This window comes from Ailuropoda melanoleuca, chromosome 14 (genome assembly GCF_002007445.2).
Source record: "Ailuropoda melanoleuca isolate Jingjing chromosome 14, ASM200744v2, whole genome shotgun sequence".
NCBI lineage: Eukaryota > Metazoa > Chordata > Mammalia > Carnivora > Ursidae > Ailuropoda > Ailuropoda melanoleuca.
In genome coordinates, this window is record NC_048231.1 from 40,349,749 (window position 1) to 40,372,038 (window position 22,290).

General features: G+C 53.1%; 2 protein-coding genes across 7 annotated transcripts in view; one reads left to right on the plus strand and one right to left on the minus strand.

Moving 5' to 3' along the window:
• Positions 1–1,312, plus strand: part of ZFYVE21 (zinc finger FYVE-type containing 21) — a 12,744-nt gene extending 11,432 nt beyond the window's left edge. For all 3 annotated transcript variants that reach the window (XM_002918853.4, XM_002918854.4, XM_034642503.1), the window contains 2 exons: positions 395–537; positions 688–1,312. In XM_002918853.4, the coding sequence (XP_002918899.1) occupies positions 395–537; positions 688–723 (179 nt within the window). In that variant the 3' untranslated portion in view covers positions 724–1,312. The remainder of the gene's footprint in view (positions 1–394; positions 538–687) is intronic.
• An 87-nt stretch (positions 1,313–1,399) lies between these two features.
• Positions 1,400–22,290, minus strand: part of PPP1R13B (protein phosphatase 1 regulatory subunit 13B) — a 53,906-nt gene continuing 33,015 nt past the window's right edge. Inside the window, exons 5-19 of one of the 4 annotated variants that reach the window (XM_034642495.1) lie at positions 20,683–20,784; positions 18,768–18,942; positions 17,803–17,999; positions 15,432–15,572; positions 12,173–12,353; positions 10,786–10,890; positions 9,040–9,222; positions 8,781–8,950; positions 7,925–8,417; positions 6,085–6,860; positions 5,328–5,465; positions 5,117–5,250; positions 4,280–4,446; positions 3,213–3,412; positions 1,400–2,598 (exon numbers count right to left, since the gene is read on the minus strand). In XM_034642495.1, the coding sequence (XP_034498386.1) occupies positions 2,557–2,598; positions 3,213–3,412; positions 4,280–4,446; positions 5,117–5,250; positions 5,328–5,465; positions 6,085–6,860; positions 7,925–8,417; positions 8,781–8,950; positions 9,040–9,222; positions 10,786–10,890; positions 12,173–12,353; positions 15,432–15,572; positions 17,803–17,999; positions 18,768–18,942; positions 20,683–20,784 (3,204 nt within the window). In that variant the 3' untranslated portion in view covers positions 1,400–2,556. The remainder of the gene's footprint in view (positions 2,599–3,212; positions 3,413–4,279; positions 4,447–5,116; positions 5,251–5,327; positions 5,466–6,084; positions 6,861–7,924; positions 8,418–8,780; positions 8,951–9,039; positions 9,223–10,785; positions 10,891–12,172; positions 12,354–15,431; positions 15,573–17,802; positions 18,000–18,767; positions 18,943–20,682; positions 20,785–22,290) is intronic. The other 3 variants (XM_034642496.1, XM_034642497.1, XM_034642498.1) reach the window with 3 other exon arrangements.

Consider the following 22,290-nt stretch of genomic DNA (forward strand, 5'->3'; position numbering starts at 1 on the left):
GGGGGCCCAGGGTGGGTGCTGGCCGCGGGGGGGGCGGGGGGGGGGGGGGGGGGGGGGGACTGGTATGGGCACGGAGCCGGCCTTGTGGCTTCCTGACCGCAGGAGTCCCCACGTGGGACTGGGTGTCGCAGTCGTGTTTCTCTCACTCGACTCAGTGATGTGGTACAATGCGTCCCGGGCCCTGGAGGACCAGGTCAGGAGACTTCCTTGCCTGTCCTGTGAATTTGGGGTCATCTACCAGAAGGCCTCCAGGGCACAGGCCCCCAACCTCTGGCCTCCTACACCAGCATGAGGGGTGGGAGGGAGGCACCCTGGCCTCCAGCACATGAGGGCAGGTGGAATCCTGGGTGCTTGGGGTCCCCGTGGGCCTTCTTACCTCGTCGCCCTCCTTCAGGAGGCAATGCACGGGCCACAGGCATGTCCCTGCAGTACTCAGCACCAGGGGCAGAGGGCACGACCCAGCTGAAACTGATGGCAGGGGAGGACGCAAATGCCAGCAGGAGGCAGGCGACAGCGTGGCTGGCAGCCATGCACAAGGTACCTGGGCCGAGGCAGGGAGGGGCGTGGGGGGGCTGGGCCCTTCAGCTTTGAGCACAGGCCCACCTTTCCCAGAGGAAGCCCTGCCATCCAGGGAGGGGGTGTCCAACCAGGCACAGGACCAAGCACACCTCTCTGATCACGCTCTAGGCCACCAAGCTCCTCTACGAGTCACGGGATCAGTAATCCCACGCAGGATGGACCGTCAGCACAAAACCGCGGAGCCTGACCTCTGCACGCACGCAGGCAACTAACCCTACGCGTGCTGGGAAATGCAGTTCGAGTGTTTGCGGAACAGATGTGCTTAGATATCTAGTGCAGCATGCAGTTTAGGACTGCTCCAGACAGCGGCGGGCTTTGGAGTTGCTGTATTACCTTGTTGATTCTTAACTGGAGGTGGGAGAGGGTTACACTACTGCTAAACAATTTTTAGCATAACTTAAACCATGTTTTTATGGGGGCCCCGGTTTACTAGAAGGTTCTGGCGCCTCAGCGTTCACTCTTGCACCACGATGAGTTGGGTGGTGGTAACGCAGGCCTGATCTGTCCGAGAGCCTGTCTCTAGCACGCCACTTTCCGGTGTGCCCGAGCCCGTTTATAGACCGCCCACTTCCCGCATCACTAATCGGGGCTACGGATACACCTGTGATACTTCACTAAGGGGGAGGAGCCAGCTTTGCTTTTTGTACTTTTCACTATTTCACTTTATTAAAATAAATACTTGTACAACAGTTTGTATATAAAGCTTATGATTAAAACCTATTTTGAAACTATAGATCGGGTCTCTCACTGTGTCCAGAAAAACCTGAGCTTTCCTTCTGCAGCTCCGTTCCGGCTCCAAAACAAGACTCGCAGCCGCCGGTGAGACAGACAGACAGCGCTTTATTGTGCACGTTACAGGGCGGCGGCGGCGGGCGCAGCGCAGAGGCCGTCCCGCGGGGGCGCTCCCGTCGCACCGCCACACTGTACAATCGGTGCTTGGAGGTGACTGGCTACAGCAGCGGGTCTGCACACGTGTTTACACATAAATTATACACGGGACTCATACATGGAAAATAAAGCCTAAGGGCCTGGATTTTAATGAGAAAAAAACATTTCCAACATTCTGGTAGCTCCGAATGGTCTAGTCAAAAAATACTTTTGGTATAGAAAAGTCTGTACGTACAGTTCAAACGTGAGTCTGGACCGGGCAAAGGTTATTGCGTCATGGCTGCCCCCCCCAGCTGCCCCTCCTATGCAGCCCCCCCCCAATCTGCCACACCCCGGCCTGTGGGCCGCACACCTGAGCAGCAAGAGGCTGAAGGGAAGGCGGTGCTGTGAACAAAGGAGGGGACAGTGCTGTCCGGAGGCTCCTGACTGCTTGTCACTTGGTATTAAGGGCCCTGGCCCCTGAGCTGTGCCAGAGTCCAGCCCAGGACCATCAGCCTGTATGTAGGTGACCTACACCCAGGCCCGGGACACACGCACCAAGCACCAGCACCGACAGAAGTTTCCATACGGGGGCTCCTTCAGTAGAGGAAGGAAGAGGTGTGTGGTGAGGGCGGGAAGGGCAGTGGGGGGCTCGGACTTCCAGTGACAGGAGGGCGGGCTCGAGTAGGGGGCACACCTCACTACGGTTGCGTTTTCAGTGTTGGGGTGGGGGTGACATCGAGAATGAGGGACGGCCTTGGGGCCAAGTCAGTGAGAGGATTCATCTTCACTGGCCACCAACCAGGGATAAATTATGGGGCTTCTTATTGGCAACAGGGACAGTTGTTTAGAAAGCTGGATATTTATTTGGATTTACAGTAATTGGCAAAATTCAGTCTTCTTGGAGGCAAAAGTACCTCTCCCAGTTATGGGCAAACTGAAGAAAGGGCCTCACCTAGAAACTGCAGGAATTTCACATTGTGGATGCTGTCCGCTAAAGTGAGCACCATTGTAGACCGCGTCTAGCTTCAGCTTTCCTGGAGAAACAGCAGGGCCGTCTCTCCCGCGGCTCCTCAGCCGGCAAGCCCGCGCAGTGCTCTGAAGGGACGTTCAGGCTAGCGTTCGCTGTCGGGGCTTGATGCGTGGGTACAACTGCGAAGCAATGGAAACAGTCAGGACGAGGCCACGGCACGCTGCGCAGGAAGGGGGCACCCAGAGGGCCGCACGGCCGGCTGCTCTGTCCAGGCCGACACTTGGTGGCCACCCGCCCTCTGAGATCCCGACTCCCTCCTACAAGTTGCACCCCCGGCCACAGGACAGCCTCTCCTAGCACCTGGCACCCCCTCGAACCCGTTCCCCGGGGCTGTAAGGAGGCCCCCTCCCTGCCCCACTCCCCAGCCCAGGCCAGCAGCTCCAGCATCTCTGGTTCTAGGCCGCACCCACCCGTGGCCAGGCGTGCGGGAGGAGCGCGGAGGCACCGGCTGGGTCGCAGGGCGGAGGGCAGTTCGAACCGCGCTCCCCACCACAGACGTGTCGGGACCTCAGAGAGTTGTGACGGGGAGCCGGGCTGCTGCTCGGGGCTCCAGGACGGGCACCCCTGTGGCTCCCATAGTGTGAGTGGGGGGCCTGCTGGAGCCTCCTGCCGCCTCTGCAAACTCGCCCACCTCCAGAGATGGCGTTGCGCCCTGGGCGGGCAGAAGGGGAGACGGGCACGGGACCGCCAGACGGACCAGGCTGACCCAGAGCAGCGAGCTCGCCGTGCTTACCCCCAGCAGGTTCTTGGGCACGTAGCCCTCCCGGTCCCCAAGGCGCGCCCACCACCACTCGGTCTCGCTCTCGTCCTTGCGTCGCAGGATGGTGAGGGCATCGCCCTCGTGGAAGGACAGCTCATCGCTGTTCTGGGCCTCGTAGCCCCACAGAGCGTACACAACTCCTTTGTTCATCACGCCCAGCTTCTCCTGCACCCCTGGGATGAGACGGCAAGCGAGCGGTCACGGGGGGCGGCGCAGGGGCCCTGTCCCCGCCCTTTCCCCGCCCGGCACGAGTCCCACTACTGGCCAACCTTCCAACTCCCACCTGGAACGATTTCCAAAAGTCAACTAGGAAGCCACCTGACTGCTCCTGGGTGGGGAGCTCCGCACCACTTCACCACGGCCACCAAGCCGGCTCCTGCCTGGAGTGACTGCGGGGACCCCGAGATGAGCCGGGGGCCAATGGCCCGGCTACTTCCCACCGCACTCCTCCTGGCACAGCTGTCACTGTGACTGTGGCCTCGGGGAGCTTGGGGCCCGCTTCGGTTTGTCACGGCATCCCCAGGGTCAAGTGCAGGGCCGGGCCTGTAGGTTCTCAAGTAGGTGTGGAGCAGGCGACCCACAGCTGTTGAACCCCTGGAGCAGAGGTGCTGCTCAGCTCTCCAAGTCTGACCCCCGCTCAAGTGGCTTAATGACACCAGAATGACCCTCACTCCATGGACGGTCACCACAGGACGGGGATGGGGGGCTCCCACCCTGGAGCATCCTCAGCTGTGCTTCAAGCCCTCGGTGCCCCAGAAACGGACAGACGGCTATTGCCCAGCCCCCCAACCTCCCCCACTGGGGGAGGGCCCATCGACACAAAGACAAGTGCTGTTTGTTTTTAGCAATTTGGCAAGAATCTTTCTGACAACATGGATTTTCAAACACGTTTTTAGGAATGAGCCTAAGAGAGTGGGTGACTTCCGTTCTAACGAGACCGGGGGACTGCTCCCCAGGCGGAAGCGGGCTTCTCCCCGCACACACCAGCACCGCGCCCAGGGGAGGCACCTGAGGCTCGGGCCACCTGCACCCCCACGTACCATACAGGAACTGGGAACACTGGATGTAGCCCTCCTCCATCTCTTCACACTTGTCCGCGGCAGTTTCAATGTCGCTGATGGTGGAGGCAAAAATGGCAGCGCCGCTCTCCACCAGCTGTTTGCAGAGGTGGACGCTGTTGCAAGAGGCGGCGCAGTGCAGCGGCGTCCTGGAATGGAGAGCAGGTGAGGGCACTGTAGGCACTGGCCAGGCCGGCCAGGGACCTCCAGGGCCGTGCTGGGTCGAGCCCCATGGGCTCATGGCCTGGTTTCTCGTGCCCCGGTGTCTCAGCGCAGGCGCACTGCCGAGTGGGCCTGCCAAGCTGCCCACAGCGAGCCGCAGGACGGCAGGACCGCTCGGCATGGGCGCAGTGCCCTCATGGGGCGGCGGGGGAAGGCGGTCGGTGTATTTGGCCACAATGTAAAAGACCCAAATGTTCAAAGCCCACGGACAGGTGCCTGAAGTTCCCAACAAAATCTACAAGAGACCGGGGGGCCTGCCCAGCGGCAGGAAGGCCCCGCGAGCAGCAACGCCAATGTCCAACTGAACAGGACTCTAAGCTTCCTTTCCACACAGGTCATCTGACCCTTTAAAACCAGACGAAGGGTAATGATCTGCCAGATGCGTAGCCTACACCGTTAATAATCCGGTACACGCAAACCACAATGAGAGCTGTGCTTTTCACAAGAGAACCCAGAGAGCGAGAGCGGGTGGCCAGGTGAGGCGGCCTCGGGCAAGGTGCTGCACAAACCCACCCTCTCCTGCCCCTGTGCCTTCCCCATGTCCTGACGGCGTGGGGCCACCTCCTACTGTAGACCGAGCGCCCCGGGGACCCTCACCAGCCGTCGCTGTCGGCGGCGTTCACATTGACCCCGAAGTCCAGCAGGAACTTCACGATGTGGTGGTGGCCGGCACAGACGGCGTTGTGCAAGGGGGTGATCCCTTCGTCGTTGGGCTTGCTAGGGTCTTCCACCTAAGGACACAGGGCGCTTGTGAGCCCCGCCTCCCAGCACACGGGGCAGCCCCTGCCGTGGCTGCGGCTCAGCTCACCTCATAGATAATCCTTTGCACCAGGTCGAACTCCCCTTCCAGAGAAGCATCTAGGAGCAGCGCCAGCGGATTGAACCGGACTCTCAGCCCATGCCCCGTCCGCTCTGAGTTCGGTTTCTTCAGGTTGGTCCGTTTGCTCTGCCGGGAAGGAATCACACTTTTGATTTAAAGGTCATGTGCCAACGCACCCAGCCCTGGTGGGAAGGAGGGACAGGGACGGAAGCCTAGGCTAGTGTGTGCGCCCAGCAGCGCTGAGCAGCTCCCGGCATCACGAGGGCCCAGCCAGGCCGCTGCGCCTCACCCAGCGTGCTCCGGGAGAGAGCGGCTCAGGGGCTGGGCCCTGGCTCCTCAGAGCACCCCTAGCAGGGAGGGAGGCGGGTGACAGCCAAGCTCGGGGGGTCAGCAACTCATTCCTACAAACTACGGTGGACTCCCGCTTCCTGCTCTCTGCTCCAGAGGGGCCTGTATGGAAGGTGGCCCTCCCCCTCGTGGCCTGCCCTTCCAATTCCAGCTGCAGCTTCCCTTCCTCGGGGAAATCTGACTGGGTCCTCTAGGGAGCACTCTGCATCCCCGTGTACTTCCTCAGCGCCCCATCTGGGTACTGCTGTACTGTCCTTCCCCTCGGCCGCAGGGAGGGCAGGGACGGGGGTCTGGCAAGCTCCCCCACCCCCAGCACTATGGCTAACACAGGCAGGTCCTCCTCAAACACTGGCTGGCTGACTAGGAAGCTGGGGCCCCGGTCTAGGACAACACCCACCGTAGAGGCTCCTGGTGGGGGCACGGCAGGGGGCAGTGGTGGAGGGGCTTGGTCTTCCCCTGGTGACAGGGCCTCGGCCCCAGGGCTGGGGACCTGCTCTGTGGGTGGGGCTGTGGCCACGTTGTTGTTGTCATCCTCGGCAGGCTCAGCTGTCTGGTGGGTGCTTTGGGGACAGATGAGGCCCTCCGGTTCAGGGGAAGGGAGCTCGTTGTCGTTGGCGTCGGAAGACGGGGCAGGCTCTGTGGGGAGCGGGGCTGTGGGCCGGGCAGGGCTGGCCTCTCCCAGGTTCCCATTGGTGGTGTTTCCGTTGTCCGCATCAGCCAGCGTGCCCATGAAGTCCTGCGAGGGGCCAGGCTGGTAGAAAGGGGTGCCCTCCATGCCCCCCGCCAGGGTGTTGAAGCGCTGGTACAGCAGCTTCTGGATGTTGGGCCCGCCGGGGCCCTCGGGCTCCGTGATGGAACTGCGCTTCTTCAGGGGCCGCGGCGCGTTGGCCAGCTTCCGGCGCAGCGCCTCCAGGTCGGCGTCACTCTGGTAGCGCAGCGGCGAGTGCACGATGGGCGTGAGCTTGGTGGGGCTGAGCGGCCGCGGCAGGCTCTCCACGGTGCCCGAGCCCGTGCCGCCGTCCCCGGAGGGGGCCGGGCTGTCCTGCTCCGGCTCCTTCTCAGCGCTTTCTGGAGGCGGCTGGGCCTGTGGCGTGCTCCCGGCCAGCGACCCATGAAGAAACGGGAGCGGCGACGGGGACGTGGAGCCGGATGGCAACACGGGCTTGCCGTACACTGGAGACAAAGAGGACGGGCAATGAAGCCCCGGTGACGGCACGGCTGCGGCGCTGCTGAGGCCTGCTCTGAACCCCCCCCCCCCCGGGGCCCTCTGATCCAAGAACCCCCTCTCCCCGCTGACTCCTTTTGGAAGGCAGAGTGTCTCTCTCACTGGTCTTTACATTTGGGCTTCCAGAGTTTGGGCTTTTTCAGATGAAAAAAAAAAAGTGGTTGCAGACCCGACCTCCCCACCCCAAACCAGCCCTCCTTGTTCTCTGGCCGAGGCAGCAGACACCGTCCCTCCCCAGCATCTGACCCTCAGGCCCAGGCTGCACACAGGCCGCCTCAGACAGGAAGTCTCTGCCTGCCGCCCGGGAGATGGCGGGATGGGGGCCAGAGCCCTGTCCCAGGTAAGCAGCGAGCTTTTGCTGGGGCTCGGGGTGGCTGGGCACTCCCAGGAGTCTGGAAGCTGCGGCCCACGCCCAAGAATGTGTGAGGAAGCCGGAGCCCAGCTGTGACCCGCAGGACCCTGCGTGCGGGTCACAGTCACCACCTGCCCCAGGATATGTGACACCAGGCTCCGTTCCCTCCCCTGTGTCCCTAGGACACTCGGCTTCCAGGGCTGACTGCCCCTCACCTGCCAGGGCTTTTCTCCCCTGCAGGCGCAGGGTCCCAGCAGCAGACACACCCTTGCCTCCTGTCCAGGGGCTGGGCACAGCCTCTGCCGGGTGGCCAGCAGGACCACATCTGCGCAGAGCACCCCCCACCAGCCCCGGAAAAGCTGCACTCATTTCCACAAAGCAGGAGAAAAAGAGGAATTTCCGGGAGTTGGGGTTCCCAAGTACCACAGGGAGGCAGGTGCTTAGACAGGAAGGGAGCGCTTCCCATCCTTGCCCACTGCAAAACGGCTCCGTGCACGTCATCTTTTACCCCAATCTCAAACGGACCTCTAAGGCCACACTGTACGTAAGAATCTGTTTCACTCCTAAATAGTCCGTGGTCCACATGTAAGGCTAAGGGTTGGCATTTTTAGTAAAAATATAATTTGTTAGCCCCAAGAGAAGAGTACAAACCCACCGTACCTGCTTTGACAGACTTATTTAAGGTGCTGTGCACAGCTGGCTGGTAATTCTTAGGAGGCGTGGCCTGCTGGAGGTACATGGAGTATATGGAACTGGAATTCACTGTCTGGGGTCCTTTCCTGGGGGACTGTGGCCTTGAGCCTTTATCAGCCAGAAAGGGCCTGATGGCCACAGTCACTGGGAGCTCGGGTTTGCTGTCTCCAGCTGGAAACGCAGGCGGCCCTGCCGGCGGGTACGTGGGACTCGGCGGCACCGAAATCCTCTGCTGAATCTGCTGTGATGAGCCAGGCGTGCCCACGGGTGGCAGTGGACCAGGTTTCTGCCGACCGGGCAGGCCTGCGCCGGGCCTGGGCAAGCTGCCTTCCTTCCTCCTCTCCAGGGAGTTTGTGGAGCCTGGGCCCACGGGTGCAGGGCTTGGGTACGTCCCATAGCTTGGAGGCAGCTGCTTGCCAACACCGGGGACGGGGGGTGGCATTTTACCCATGTCCGTGCCCTAAATTCAGATGTAAAGAAGAAAAACAAAGTCACCCTTGGAAAAGTTAAGCATGTTTTATCCATAGTCACAAGGGAATACAAAGTAGGACTTGTAATCCTTCCACTCAGCATGTGACCAGGCACAGGACACGCTGCGGGAATCGGTGGTGGCCCATCTGCAATAGGAAACTCCGACAGAGCGTCTGCATGTGCATGCCGCTCAGGGGCTCGGGGTCCGTGGACTTCTCCATGCTTGGTTAGATTTAGACACTCACAGGATTCATTTGCCTCATGACACCGCTCACCCCCTACAGGAAGATGGAGTCTGAACAGTGATACGGTGAGGGTCCTGTGGGTGTTTTGTGACAGACAAACAGCTTACCAGCTTCTCCGCGGCTCCTAAGGCTGACAAGGGCGTCGGCTGGCTTGAGACGGTCCCCTGCTTGAGAGGACCCTCCATGCTCGAGTCCTTCCAGTCCACACCAGCAATCTGCGTGGGCTTCACTGAAGAGCTGGAATTTTGTTTCAATGTTGGCCAGTTTCCATCATTGGCTTGAAAAGAACACAGAATCTGAGTAAAATATTTCCTGAAATGAGTTGAACCAACTTAAGAATAACCCCTTGCCGGAAGCAAAGATCACCTTCCGGGAGATCACATCCGGACGGTGCTCCACGAACCAGGCGGCCGGCCTCCCCCCGCCACAGGCTGCTGCATGGCCAGCCAGAAGGTGCCACGTGCTGGCCAGGCATTGCCCTCACGCGCGCAGAGACTTGGTGACTGTGCACGGGGCCAGAGGACCGTGGAAACGTCTCCGGGCCCCTATCTAAATGCAGGTCAAATCCACGACATCAACACCAATAAATAAAATAAGCACCGGCACTTGCTTTACAAACATGACTTATAAAACCAATTACATGCAGCAATTTAAAAAATTTGTCTTTTGACTTCATGACAGGTCTGACCTGTCCTACTTGCACGGTAAAAGAAAAATTTGACTTTAATCTGTTAGAAGAATTCAAGATCACAAGAGGCCAGCACAAGTTCCCACTGATTGGAGTAGCAAGCTATCATTCTGTTGCAGTGATTAGAAAGCTAGTCGAACCCATGGTTTTAGGAAAGCCACTGAAAAGATTTTTTTTTTTTTTAAACAAAGCATTTTCCAAACTGAGAAAGGGTACAGAAGCAATCCCTCCTGGCAGTCACAGTGACATAGATAAGTTACAGCATCTACAGGGGTCAGGTCACAGCCTCTGACTCATGCTCCCGTTCCGCTCCACGGCAGGCACTGGTGCGGGACTGAAGTGGCAAAGACCCCAGCTGTAAGCCACATGGAACGGACAGAAAGCAGAAGGGGCTGTTTGGGCCTTTCTGACAGGAACAGCACCTCCTCTTTCCTCACCCCACCAGCCAGCATGAGCAGGTGGGGATAACTGAGAAGCAGCAGGGAAATCACTATTCCTCAGAACAGTGCTTGCAAAAAGAGCTGTGACTCGTGAGACAGGATGAGTAAACGCTCCCATGTGCTCTGAGCACAAGTGCAGAAGGCGCCCCTCATGCAGTGAGTGGGGCAGAGCCTCGGGGCACCCTGTAGGCCCTGTCAGGGGCGGCCTCCTGAGGCTCCAGGCAGCGGGGTCCAGAACAGTCCTGGCCAGGCTGCAAGGGTGCTGGTGAGGCATTCCAAGACCTCGGTCCAAACCACCACTCTGCTCTGAGGGACCAGTCACAGCCTCTTCCGGGCAAGAAGTGCACGTGCCTTCATGACCCCTTGGTTGTTATCTTAGAAGTGGGGAATGTGTGGGCCAGAAGCACATGGGTTCACCAAGGATACACGGTGGTGGCCACACTGGGCTGATGGGGAAACAAGCAGCGCCCAGCAGACTCGGGGGGGGGGGTCCAGCCAGGGGTCTCACGGAGTGTGGCCAGCCAGCTGCTTCTGAAATCCACAGCGATGGGAGGCTTTACGGAAATCAGCCACAAAGCGACTGAAGATGGAACTGGGAATTCCCTTCTCTAGGATGAGGCAAGGGATGCCGAAGAAAGATCACTTATTTTCACTATAAAGGACTATAAGGGGACAGTTATCTTCAAGCATGATGGGAGGTTCTTGTATAGGAGCTAAATCTAAAGTCTTTAACGAACTCAGAAAATCATCTTAATTTCTTAAAAATAAAACCAAAAGCCCTTGCTGTGCCAGGATCTGGCGAAGCCTTCCTGAGGAGCTGGTGTGTGTGACCCAGCCCAAACTCCACACCTGCTGAAGGAAGTACGGCATTTTTTCACGTCTAGACGGGATGAGCAGACCTTTGTCAGTTTGGAAAACAAGCGATTGCTGGGTGAGCAGCATCAGAGAGGGCTGGAGCCCTGCCGGGCCTGCCGGCCGACATACGGTTTGCAAACAGGTTTGCAGAGCGCCCTGAGGAGCGGCAGTCAGGCCCGACGTCGAGGTCTGATACTGTCCACAAGCTGGTCACTTTGGGCTTCCCGTGGCCATCTGCGTGACACGGAACCAGAAGGAGTCGACAGTGTGAGTCAGAGCCCTGCAGGGAGATTTCTCCTCCCAGCTCCACACCTGGGTCGAGACTCTATCCCCAGTGTTGGGGGACGCAGCTTGTGTCCAGTCACCTTGCACGGCGGTGGAAAAACCTAGGCTTCGGCTGAACTCCTGCGGGACACGTTCTCCGGGCCTTGGAAGGGTGTCTTCTCCCCGCAACCCCCAGGAGGCGGCCCAGCACACACCCACAGAGAAGAGGGGAACGGGAGATGTCCTCGGCTCAGGAAGTATTTCAAGCGAAGTCAGCAGAGGAGGAGTTGGCTGTGAAATTAACTGCCACTGGAAACGGACAGATATCTACCCCACTGTAGGACGGCTCTAACTATAAATAAGAGCTTCCCCAAGAACACTGCCCTTAGAGACTCGCATCGACCCCGCGCTCCGTGTGACTGCCAAGACACAGCCGTGGAGCGAGTGGAGCCTGGGTGTGAGGCCTAGCCCGCCTGGGTCAGAATCAGCCCCGCGCCCCACAGCAGGCGTGGCAGACCTGCTGCTGCTCAGACCAGGTGTCAGGCGAGAGACAGAAGGCTTCACGGATCTACCGCCAACTGTGACATCCGCCCTCAGGACAGCCCAGTACTGGTGTCCTGTCGGTACTGCGCTCCGTGATTCCATGTGTTGCGGGCAAACGCGTCACCCCAGCATCAAGAAAGTCTTACTGCAAAGAAGCACTGCCTTCTCACTGTTTAGAAAACAGCTGCCTCCTTCTGAGAAAGGAGAGCAGACTCTCCCAGGAGAGCCTGACCTGCCCTCGGGAAGCATCCCATCAGGTGAGCTGCGTGCCCGCGCGGTGCTGGTCACGCCACATGGTTCGGCAAGGCCAAGACGACGGTCATGGACCTCTGCATCGATGACTACGCGGAGTGCGGAAAGGAAAGAGAAGCCCTCACACACTGTTCAGACAGGCTGCCCCTCTGCTGGGGGCGCAGCTGTGCTGGGGAGCAGGCTTGGTGCCCTCATGGCTACGTGACACCCATGGCATGAGAGGCTCGGGTCTTAAGTAATTCGTGTTTTGAAAAGCCACTTATGGTAAAGACGTTCAGCTCAATAAAGAGCATCTGTCCTCAATTTAGGGTCATATTATTACCGTGGTGGCACACAGCTCCCAAACCGGCCAGAAGACAAAGTGCCTCGGGGGAGATGCGGGGTGCACTGCAGGGGCCTCTTCCGAGGCTGCCGACCTCCACGGCTCTCCCTGAAGAAGAGGCCCCAGGCCACTCACCGGATTTGGATCTTCCGTGGGCAGCACTCGAGGCAATAGTGAGAGACTGGGGCTTTACGGGGTCCCCTGGGACAGAGTAGCTGCCGGCGCTGGGCACCTGGATGTAAGGTCCCACCGCGGCAACCCTGCCAGGCGCGCTCAGTGGCGACTGCGGGGACGATGTGCCATTCACACGGCTCAGCTAGAGAACAGGAAGAAATGAGAGTTAAAGTTCTCCTAAATGAAATCACAAGCCTAGTGTGACAGTCTGCTCTCATGTGAACCACTCACTGAATCATGTGCCCTTAGGAAGCCCCATCATTCTGAAACATCAGTATCTAGAAAGGGCAAGTGTTGAAAGAAGGGCCACAGCCCCAGTCCCGTATGAGTGATCCTCTCTTTCTGTGAGCCAGGAGAGCAGGAGCTGACGGCAGAACAGAACAGCTTCCCAGGACACCTCCGCGGAGCCCCTCTTCCCTGGGAGTTGCTCTCTGTCCTCTAGGTGGTCAGAGGTACCAGTCAAAGCCCGCGCTCTGAGCCTTGGCTTCAAATCCTGCTTTGCCCCTGACTCACTGTGCTGCCCCGGGCAAGTGCAAGTGACTTAGCCTCTCTAAACCTCTGTGCCCATGTCTGTAAAGTCAAGATATGGCTTCTTGTAAGGACTGAACAAGCCACGCAGGGCACGATGACAGGGCTTGGCACCAGGCGAGGCTCTGGCAGGCCTGAAGACAGCTCTGCATGCTCAGCAAGGACACCATGCTACACCCTGCCCCACTACGATGACAGTGATCACGTGATGCTGCCTAACAACACGAGGATCCATAACAGGAATCTACCTGGAGAATCACTGACACCTTAGGGGCCCCCACATAGTCTGTGAGAGATCAACAGACTCTTATAATTGTTTGCAAAATTCTGCATACATGAGCATGTATCATTTTGGGGAGAGGGTCTAGGACTTTCACAACTGCCCACAGGTGCCTAGGACTTTTGGGTGGAGACACATCTATGCAGAGGCACCAATTTCTTCCAGAAGATCACCTGAAGTATCAGGTCAAGGCAAGAAGTAACATTTACCTAGCCATCTGTGACGCTTAATTTTATGTGTCAACTTGGTGAGGCCATGGTACCCAGATATTTGGTCAAACGTGTCTGGATGTTGCCATGACTGTAAGTTTTAGATGAGACTCACATTTAAATCAACAGACTCTGAATGAAGCAGATTGCTCTCCACAATGCGGGCAGGTTGCATGCAGTCGGTTAAAGGACTTGACAGATAAAGACTGAGGGGCTCAGAGAAAGAGGAAACTGGGCCTGCAGATGACCTGCCGACGGGAGCGGCGGCACCTATAGTCCCGTGTGCCCAGGCCGCAGATCTCAGGTGTGAATCATGCAAGCCCGTAGCTCCAAGTCACTCGCTCTCCACATACGCCCTCATTCTACTTCCCCAGAGAGCCCTGACTGACAGAGCTCAACTAGAGAGAGCTGGGTGAGCAACCGTGGGGAGTGTGCACACCTCCTCTCTCACGGTCTCTGTGCTGCTCATTGAGAGAAAAAAGAAAACCATTATTTGAAAACACGGAGTTACCCAGATTAGCCACTGACCCTCTGGTTAAAAACAACAAGAGGAGACCAATTTGTAAATAAGAGCTTCCACCTGCCACCACTGATGATGACACTTAAACAAGGGCGGTTGCCTCTTCCTCTGGCACCCTCCTAACCGCCCCCCTCCCCCACCAAGCCCCTGACGCCCACACACGCCTCCGGAGAGATGCCTCCAAGGCGGCAGCAGCTGCCAAGAGGCCACCTGCCACACTGTGAAAGCCCCAATTACGGAGCGCGGATGAGGGCGCTCAGGGAGCAGTGTCCCGGCTAGCTGACGGCCCGCTCCCTTCACTCCAGCTCTGCACGTGGGCACTGCTTCCTTCCAACCGTGATGCACCCCGGGGAAGGCAGGGCAGGTGCCACGTCCAGGGGGTCCCTTGGACCCTGCACAGGGGTCCCTTCTCCCACAAGCTCTCGGAATGCTCGTGCCCACTGAAGTGCTAAGAGTAATGGCGGCACTTGGCAGCACCCGGCCCCGTCAGGGGGTTGGGGAAAGGGGCCACAGGCCCTGGGACTTGTGTGTTCTACTGAAGCTGCAAAAGGAGCGAGGTAATGACCTGGAAAGATACCCATGTTGCAGTTAAAACAAAAGATGAGGAGAATAGTGTGAATGTATCATTCCTACAATTCCATTTTCAATGAAAAATTAAATACCTTGTTGTCTGTATTAACCAAAGACTGGAATTATTAAAACTACTGTCCTTGGAAAATGAGAACAGGATGGAAGGGACTTTCACATTTTCCTTCAAGTATTTCTGTACTGTTTTTTCAGAGTATGTACTACCTTTGAAATATCAAATTAAAGGTTTTCAAAAAGCACGAACCCTCGGTTTGTTTCCTATGATTAAGAGTCTCTTATGGTTTGTCTCCCTCTCTGGTTTTGTCTTGTTTCATTTTTTCCTCTCTTCCCCTATAATCCTCTGCCTTGTTTCTTAAATTTCACACATCACTGAGATCCTATGACAACTGTCTCTCTCTGATTGACTTATTTTGCTTAACAAACTGAGGGTTGCTGGAGGGGATGTGGGTGGGAGGGATGGGGTAACTGGGTGATGGACGCTGGGGAAGGTATCTGTTGTAAGGAGCCCTGGGTATTCATAAGACTGATGAATCGCAGACCTGTACCTCTGACACAAATACATTAATGTTAATTAATTGAATTTAAATTTAATTTTTTTAAAAAAAGCACTAAACCTTTACATGGCACTTTGCTTGAAAGTTTACAAAACTCTTCCACATGGGTTATTTTCAGAATCCACACAAAGACTGCTGAGGCAGGCAGGACATACCAGTTTACAGTAAGGACGCGTGTCTACACAGGTCAGGGAATGTGCCCACGTGGCACAGTTTACAGTGGCAGAGTGGGACCAAGCCGGGTGCTGCAACACCAGAGCTAGAGCCTCCCCCAGGGAGGGGACAGAACTGCACGGGGGGAGAGGGGTGGTTGGGGAACACGAGCTGTGGCTGCGGACAGGGATGGTTTGGATTCCACCCACCAGGAAACTAAGGTGGCTTTGGAAAGAGAGCTTTTTGCTACTGTCATTTTTTTTATGGTTTATGGCCAATATATGTTTCATCAGCTGTGGCAAATGGGGAAGCATTAGAGTGAAGATGTGCAATTGTGTGCTGCGTCAGTTTTAGTTTATCCCACACAAGTACTTTCCCTCTCACATGCCTGAATTTTCTTCCCATAGAGACGTTCGCGCAGTTCGCTGATCCGCTTGTCCATCACGGCCACCTCCATGTTGCGTTTATTCAAGAGTTCCTTTTGCTGCTGGAGCTTCGAAGTCTGTTCCTGGTTAAGCTGGTTACGAATCTGCAAATTAAAAAAATACAACTTTCAGGATTTGCATTAAACAGTCAATGCTCATTTCCAGGAAAAGTTAAAAAAAAAAAAAAAAAAGCAGCATCCGGTACTTCTGTGTATTTATACATGAGCGTCGTCGCTGTGCCCTGAGTGGCTGACAGGCACGGCACGGGCAAGGCCCGGGGTTCTTCCCCATCTGTAATGTAAACACACGCGTTCTTCAGGGCATCTGCAGTGACTGACTGGTGCCAGTGATGACCACGAGAGACCACGACCACGACCCGTGAAAATGGTGCGTCATGGACACCCCCCCAGGGCATGTCCTCTAGGGACCTGAGCACAGGTGTCCACTCCACCCCACACAAGCCACTGAACGAGCACCTTATGTGGAGGCAGCAGGAAATTCACGAAGGATGGCCTCGCTCGCCCACTGGAATGTACAGATATCATTCTAGCTGACTGCAGTCCGCACTTAAAGGCATCAGTGTGCACCGTACGCACAAGGTTAAGTCTTGTTAAGCTCTCCCAGGTGCACACGCGTGCTAGGAACACACACTTGCATGCGTGCACCAGACAGGAGGCAACATGCCCCGTGCGGTCTAGACTACAATAAGAGAGCCTGGCAAACAGATACATATGAGCAAATATGCTATATTCATCACTAAATACACCCTTAAAAACTCTGCACTTTTAACAATTGCTTAAAGTGTAAAAGAAGTCATAAGTTCTTCTATTCCATTTCTGTGCATCGATGTTAGAGAACTTAACAGCAATAAAAACAATTTTACTCTCTGTAATTAAATATTTTCATTTCATAAGATGATATAGTAATTTTTCTGCCAAGTGCTAATAGAACTTCAAAACTTGTTTCTGGCTTGAAAAACCACCACTGAATGATAACTTCTGAGAAATGGAAACCTTGAGGACTGTTCTGGACTGAATGTGTCTTCCCTAAAATCCATATGTTGCCCTAACTTTTAAGGTGATGATGGTATTGGGAGGTGGGGCCTTTGGGGTGATCAGGCTGAGATGAGGTCCTGAGGGTACGGCCCCCATGATGGGGTTAGCGCCCTTGTAAGAAGAAGGAGAGAGACCAAGCTGTGGGGACACAGCAAAAAACCAGGAAGTGGACTCTCCCCAGGAACCCAATCTTGGGACTCCCAGCCCCCGGAGCTGTGAGAAACCAACGTCTATGCCTCAGTTCCCCGGGCTGTGGAGGGCTGTTAGAGCAGCCCTAGCTGGTGGGAAAAGAACGTAACAATAGGCATCTGCCTCATCAAAATAGAGTGTACACAGAAACCCTGAATATCATTTAAAGTTAATTTTTTCCCCTAGTTCATTACATTGCCAATTAAATTCTGTACTGAATTTTTTTTTTTAAAGATTTTATTTATTTATTCGACAGAGATAGAGACAGCCAGCGAGAGAGGGAACACAAGCAGGGGAAGTGGGAGAGGAAGAAGCAGGCTCATAGCAGAAGAGCCTGATGTGGGGCTCGATCCCATAACGCCAGGATCACACCCTGAGCCGAAGGCAGACGCTTAACCGCTGTGCCACCCAGGCTCCCCTGAATTTTTTTTTTTTTTTAAGATTTTATTTATTTATTTGACAGAGATAGAGACAGCCAGCAAAAGAGGGAACACAAGAAGGGGGAGTGGGAGGGGAAGAAGCAGGCTCATAGTGGAGGAGCCTGATGTGGGGCTTGATCCCAGAACGCCGGGATCACACCCTGAGCCGAACGCAGACGCTTAACCGCTGTGCCACCCAGGCGCCCTTCTGTACTGAATTTCTGCACTGAAAACATGCTAGGTGAAAGATGCCAGTCGCAAAAAATGACACATTGCATGATTTGCTCATATGAAATTTCCAGAATAGGTAAATCCAGAGAGACAGAAAGTAGATTCATGGTTGCTCAGAGGTAGGGTAGTGGGGTGATGGCAAAGAGGCATGTGGTTTCTTCTGAGAGTGATGAAGGTGTTTTAAAGTTGATCGTGGTGGTGGATGCAGAACTCTATGAAGATATTAAAAACCACTTAATTGTACACGGTATATGGATGAATTGTATGCTACGTGAATTATATCTTAAAGCTGTTTTAAAAATTCTTTATAGTGAATACAGTTTGTGCCTACTATTACCCTAGGATCCATTCACTTGTTTCCAGTTTGAGGCTTCCACCCACGCTGGGAAGAAAGCCTGAGAGATGTTTAACGTCACCACTCCCCAGACCCAGCGAGTCACCTGTAGCTCTTGACACAGTCTCTTCAACTCCGCCGCCGCCGGTCCCGCCAGCTTGCCGCTGTAAGACTGGAGCCCGCTCAGCTTGCCTCTCTTTAAATCTTCCAGTTGCTGACTGAGCTGATCAACTCGTAAAATTGCAGTCTGTACTTCCTGCTTCTTTTCCTGGAACATGGCACTGAACCTTTCTATTTCAGCAGCTATAATTTCCCAGCAATAAAGAAAAAAACATCACTTAGTTGATACTCTTTTTTTTTGTGCGTGTGGTATTTTGTTATTTCAGCTTTGTGATTTCGTCTTCATTTCTAAACACTCAACTCAGCTCTAGCGTCATCTAGTGCCAGACCTTGGGGGGAGAACTGTGATATGCATAATCCAACAGACTTTTCAACAAGCCTCTGGAACACATGATGTGACTGCACACACAGCCAACTATACGTGCACTAACTACTGAATATTGTTTAGTGAGGGCCACCAGCCCACAGGCCAGCGTGGCCAGGCCACTGAGGAATCTCACTGCACCCACAGAGCAAAGGCTTTGTCAGGAAGGGAATCCAAGCCTGTCTTGCTTGTCAACGTGACACAAAGTTGGCACCAACTGAATTGATAATGAAACAACAAAGAACCCACGTGCACAGAAATAAAAGGTGAGCATTTGTGTGGTTTATCTTAGTACCCAGATGAAGTTTGAGCTGTTCAATTTAAACAGACCCTCATAACAAGCGCCGTCTTGTGGCCCTGCAGCCCCAGTCCAGAGGGCAGCTAATAGATTACAAAGGTAATGAAGGACCTTCCCAGACCACTTAACCTAACTGACCCCGTCCTTTTAGATGCAGGTAACAGAGCAAAACTTCAGTGCACTTCCTATAGCAAGATCTGACACGGGTCTGTGTGAAAGTGTCCAGAGCTGGACTCTCTCATTTTATCCACGCCCGGTGTGGGTGCTGAGTGAGGCCACGCAAGCGTACACAGATTGCCGTTCATGATCTTGCTGTAGTCTACTTGTCCTCTCATGGCACGAATTTTCTTCAGCTTATTTTCCTGGGCTTCGACTCGTTCTTTCAATTTCTGAAGCTTCTCATTCTCAGAAATAGACTGCTGCTGGCGGCGCTCCTGCTGCTTTAGGAAATGTAAACGCTGCTCCTAGCAAAAGAGGGAAACAGGGAATTGCGAGAACTGAAGCACATGATCATGGTCACACACAAAAAAGGTATGGGTAGCTCCCACGGGATCACCCATCTTAATGAATATTAGAGAAATGCTCGTGTCATCTTGCAAACACCAGCCCACACAGAACCGACACTACTGGACATACATCGGTGAGTGGTGGTAAGAGTCTGAACACGTTTCCATGTGCATTTTACCATGCACACTGACCTATACTGCTCGGTTAATATGGATGCTATCTCAGAGCATCTCCGAGCAGGAGAACATCAAGCCTGCGTGTCCCATGTGCTCACACAATCTCCTCTCCTTCCTGTCTGGGAAGCCCCATCTAGTCCTCATTTCCTGCTGTCAGGTCATTTCCTGCTGCCATAAAGCAGCTTCCCAAGGTCCCTTAGTTACCTCTTAAAGGAAATGGGCACTGACCAGCACAGGGTCTTACACTGAAAACAGACAAGGTGATCAGTAAGGAAATAAACCTCTAATTTGCTAAGTTAACAATGGACAGTCAAGAAATGCTTGTTTCCTTTAGAGATAATTTCTTCAAAACTAATGAAACATTCTACAGTCAAATAAGAACAGGACAGCCCTAAAATAAAAATATGTGCAATACTCTTCAATAGTCTTTTCTGTATTCATATGAAGACACACACTTTGAGGGTAACAGTCGACATGAAATACTCATGGTCCTACACGTATGCATAAAATAAGCCTAAGTAAGGAGGGGACCAACTGTGATGATACAAGAGTCACACATTACATGCTACAGTCAAGAAACACATACTTGAATATGTAAAGCACATACCCCCTCTTAGCATTAACTTGTAATTGGCACTGCTGAAAATACTCGAGAATCTTTTTATTAGTAATACTCTTGGATCAATATTTGGAAAAGAAATAAAAAGCCAAACTAGAAAATGTTATAATTGCATCATTCATCTTAGAAATCTTATTAAAGGGATGAAATACTTCCCAATTTACTTTTGTTTTTTATTCTTGTAAATCCAATAAACTTTATTGCCCACAAAGAAGTGGCTGGTACAATGAATTATATGGCCACTTGATACGTGAGAAAAGTGGGGTTGAACATTTGGCCATCAGGTCAACCTCTCTATGAGAAAGCAACAAGACCCCAGGCAGAAATGTTTACATATTCTCTTTATATTGCAGTTTTTCATAGCAGTTTCAGAACATTAGAGATAATTACAACATGAATATTCTCCAGCACGCATGAGTGATAGGTCTGATTTTTTTTAGTCTGTGACAAGACAAATTTCAAATCTTGTTACAGCATTTCAACGACAAATGCAGAATTTGGTGTATATAAAAAGGATTAACTGCTCGGCATCATAATACACCAAACAGACTCCATGAGAGTGGCATAAAGGGAAGCCTGGATAACCAACTGTCATTGTCTCATGGGCCCATGACCAGTGTCTTCATCCAAATTTTATCTGCAGTTGGCAAACGAAGGTCAACCATTTCCTATTCTGGGCGCCTGAATGTGCATGTGAAGGGTCTTGCTCTGATACCTTCCCAACTTAAAGAAGCCACAGTACTCATGCATCATTACAGAAGAGATCACCAAGACAGACGTTGTGTTCAACGCTTCCAACGACAGTCCTACTTACAAGTGGTACCATGAGTGCAGTAACTCCAATCTCACCATTAAAAAACACCCGTTTTGAACATTTTCCCCCCTCTGCTTTTATAACTCACCTTGGCAACCAACATTTGCTGCTGATTTTCAATCTGCTGTTGCTGCCTAGCTGCCATATCCTGGAGCTCTGAGAGGGTGAGTTCTACACGTGGATTTCCAACCTACAGGGAACAAAACACACTCAGGATGGAATGTAGGCTTATCTGCATATCTGCATAATCATTTTTCTCTAGTGTCAGAACACATACACATCAGGATCTTTAAACAGCTTCCCTTCTAGAAGTTAAGATAATACAAATTAATTGCACAGAAGAACTTTTCTTACTTGTTGACAGCTTTTATTAAATAACAGCTTTTTTAATATGCTCAATACTATATTAAAAAGGGACCCAACTTGTGGGAATGCAAACTGGTGCAGCCACTGTGGAAAACAGCATGGAGTTTCCTCCAAAAATTAAAAATACAATTGCCATTGGGGCGCCTGGATGGCTCAGCCCATTAAGTGTCCAACTCTCGATTTGTGCTCAGGTCATGATCTCAGCGTTGTGAGACTGAGCCTTGCATCAAGCTCTGCGCTCAGTGGAGCGTGTTTGAGATTCTCCCTCTTGGGCAATCCCCTTGGGTCCCCTCCCTCCTTGGGAGCTTTGTACTATCATTTTGCTATCACTCAATAAACCTTGCTTTCCTGCCCACCAAAAATAAAAAGTAGAAAAGATTCTCCCTCTCCCTCTGCCCCTCCTCGCCCCCTATCTCATGCTCTCTTACATAAATAAATAAACAAACAGAATTACCATATGATCCAGTAATTCTGCTACTCGTATTTACCCAAAGAATATGAAAACACTAATTCAAAAAGATATATTGACCCCATGTTTATAGCAGCATTATTTACAATAGCCAAGATATAGAAAGAGCCCCAATGCCTATTGATAGACGGACACATAAAGAAGATGTGGTGTATACATAATGGACTATCGCTCGGCCATAAAAAAAAGAACGAAACCTTGTCATCTGCAACGACATGGACGGAGCCAGAGAGTATAATGCTAAGTAAAATAAGTCAGAGGAAGACAAATATCATATGATTTCACTTATATGTGGAATTTAAGAAACAAAAGAACAAAGGAAAAAAACAAAAAAACAGACTGATAACTATAGAGAACAAACTGGTGGTTACCAGAGGGGAGGGGTAAACAGATGATGGGGATTAAGAGTGCACTTACTCAGCTGAGCACTGGGTCACAGACAGAACTGCTGAATCTCTATACCATACACCTGAAACTAATATAACCCTGTATGTTAACTATACTGGAATTTCTTTAAAAAGGGACCCAGCTTTAAGCAAACTTTTGCAAATATGTATTAAAAATGACATTCCTCTTTTCTTCTTTTTGGACTGGTTATTTAAGGGTATATTTGAGTAAGTGGGGATGTCAAATGTTTTGAGGACACACAACCTAAAAACTGTGTAGGTGACACCTGAGGACCAATGTCATCTTCATTGCCAACTGGTCTTGAGAAGCTGAAATGTGTAGAGGATTCTAAAAATACAAATACCTCATTAAAAACACAAACACCATATATATGGCTTACACCAAGGACTGACCCATTATCGACAGAACTGTATCTGTGAAATGAACATAAAAAGGTTAAGATCTAGAGGAGTG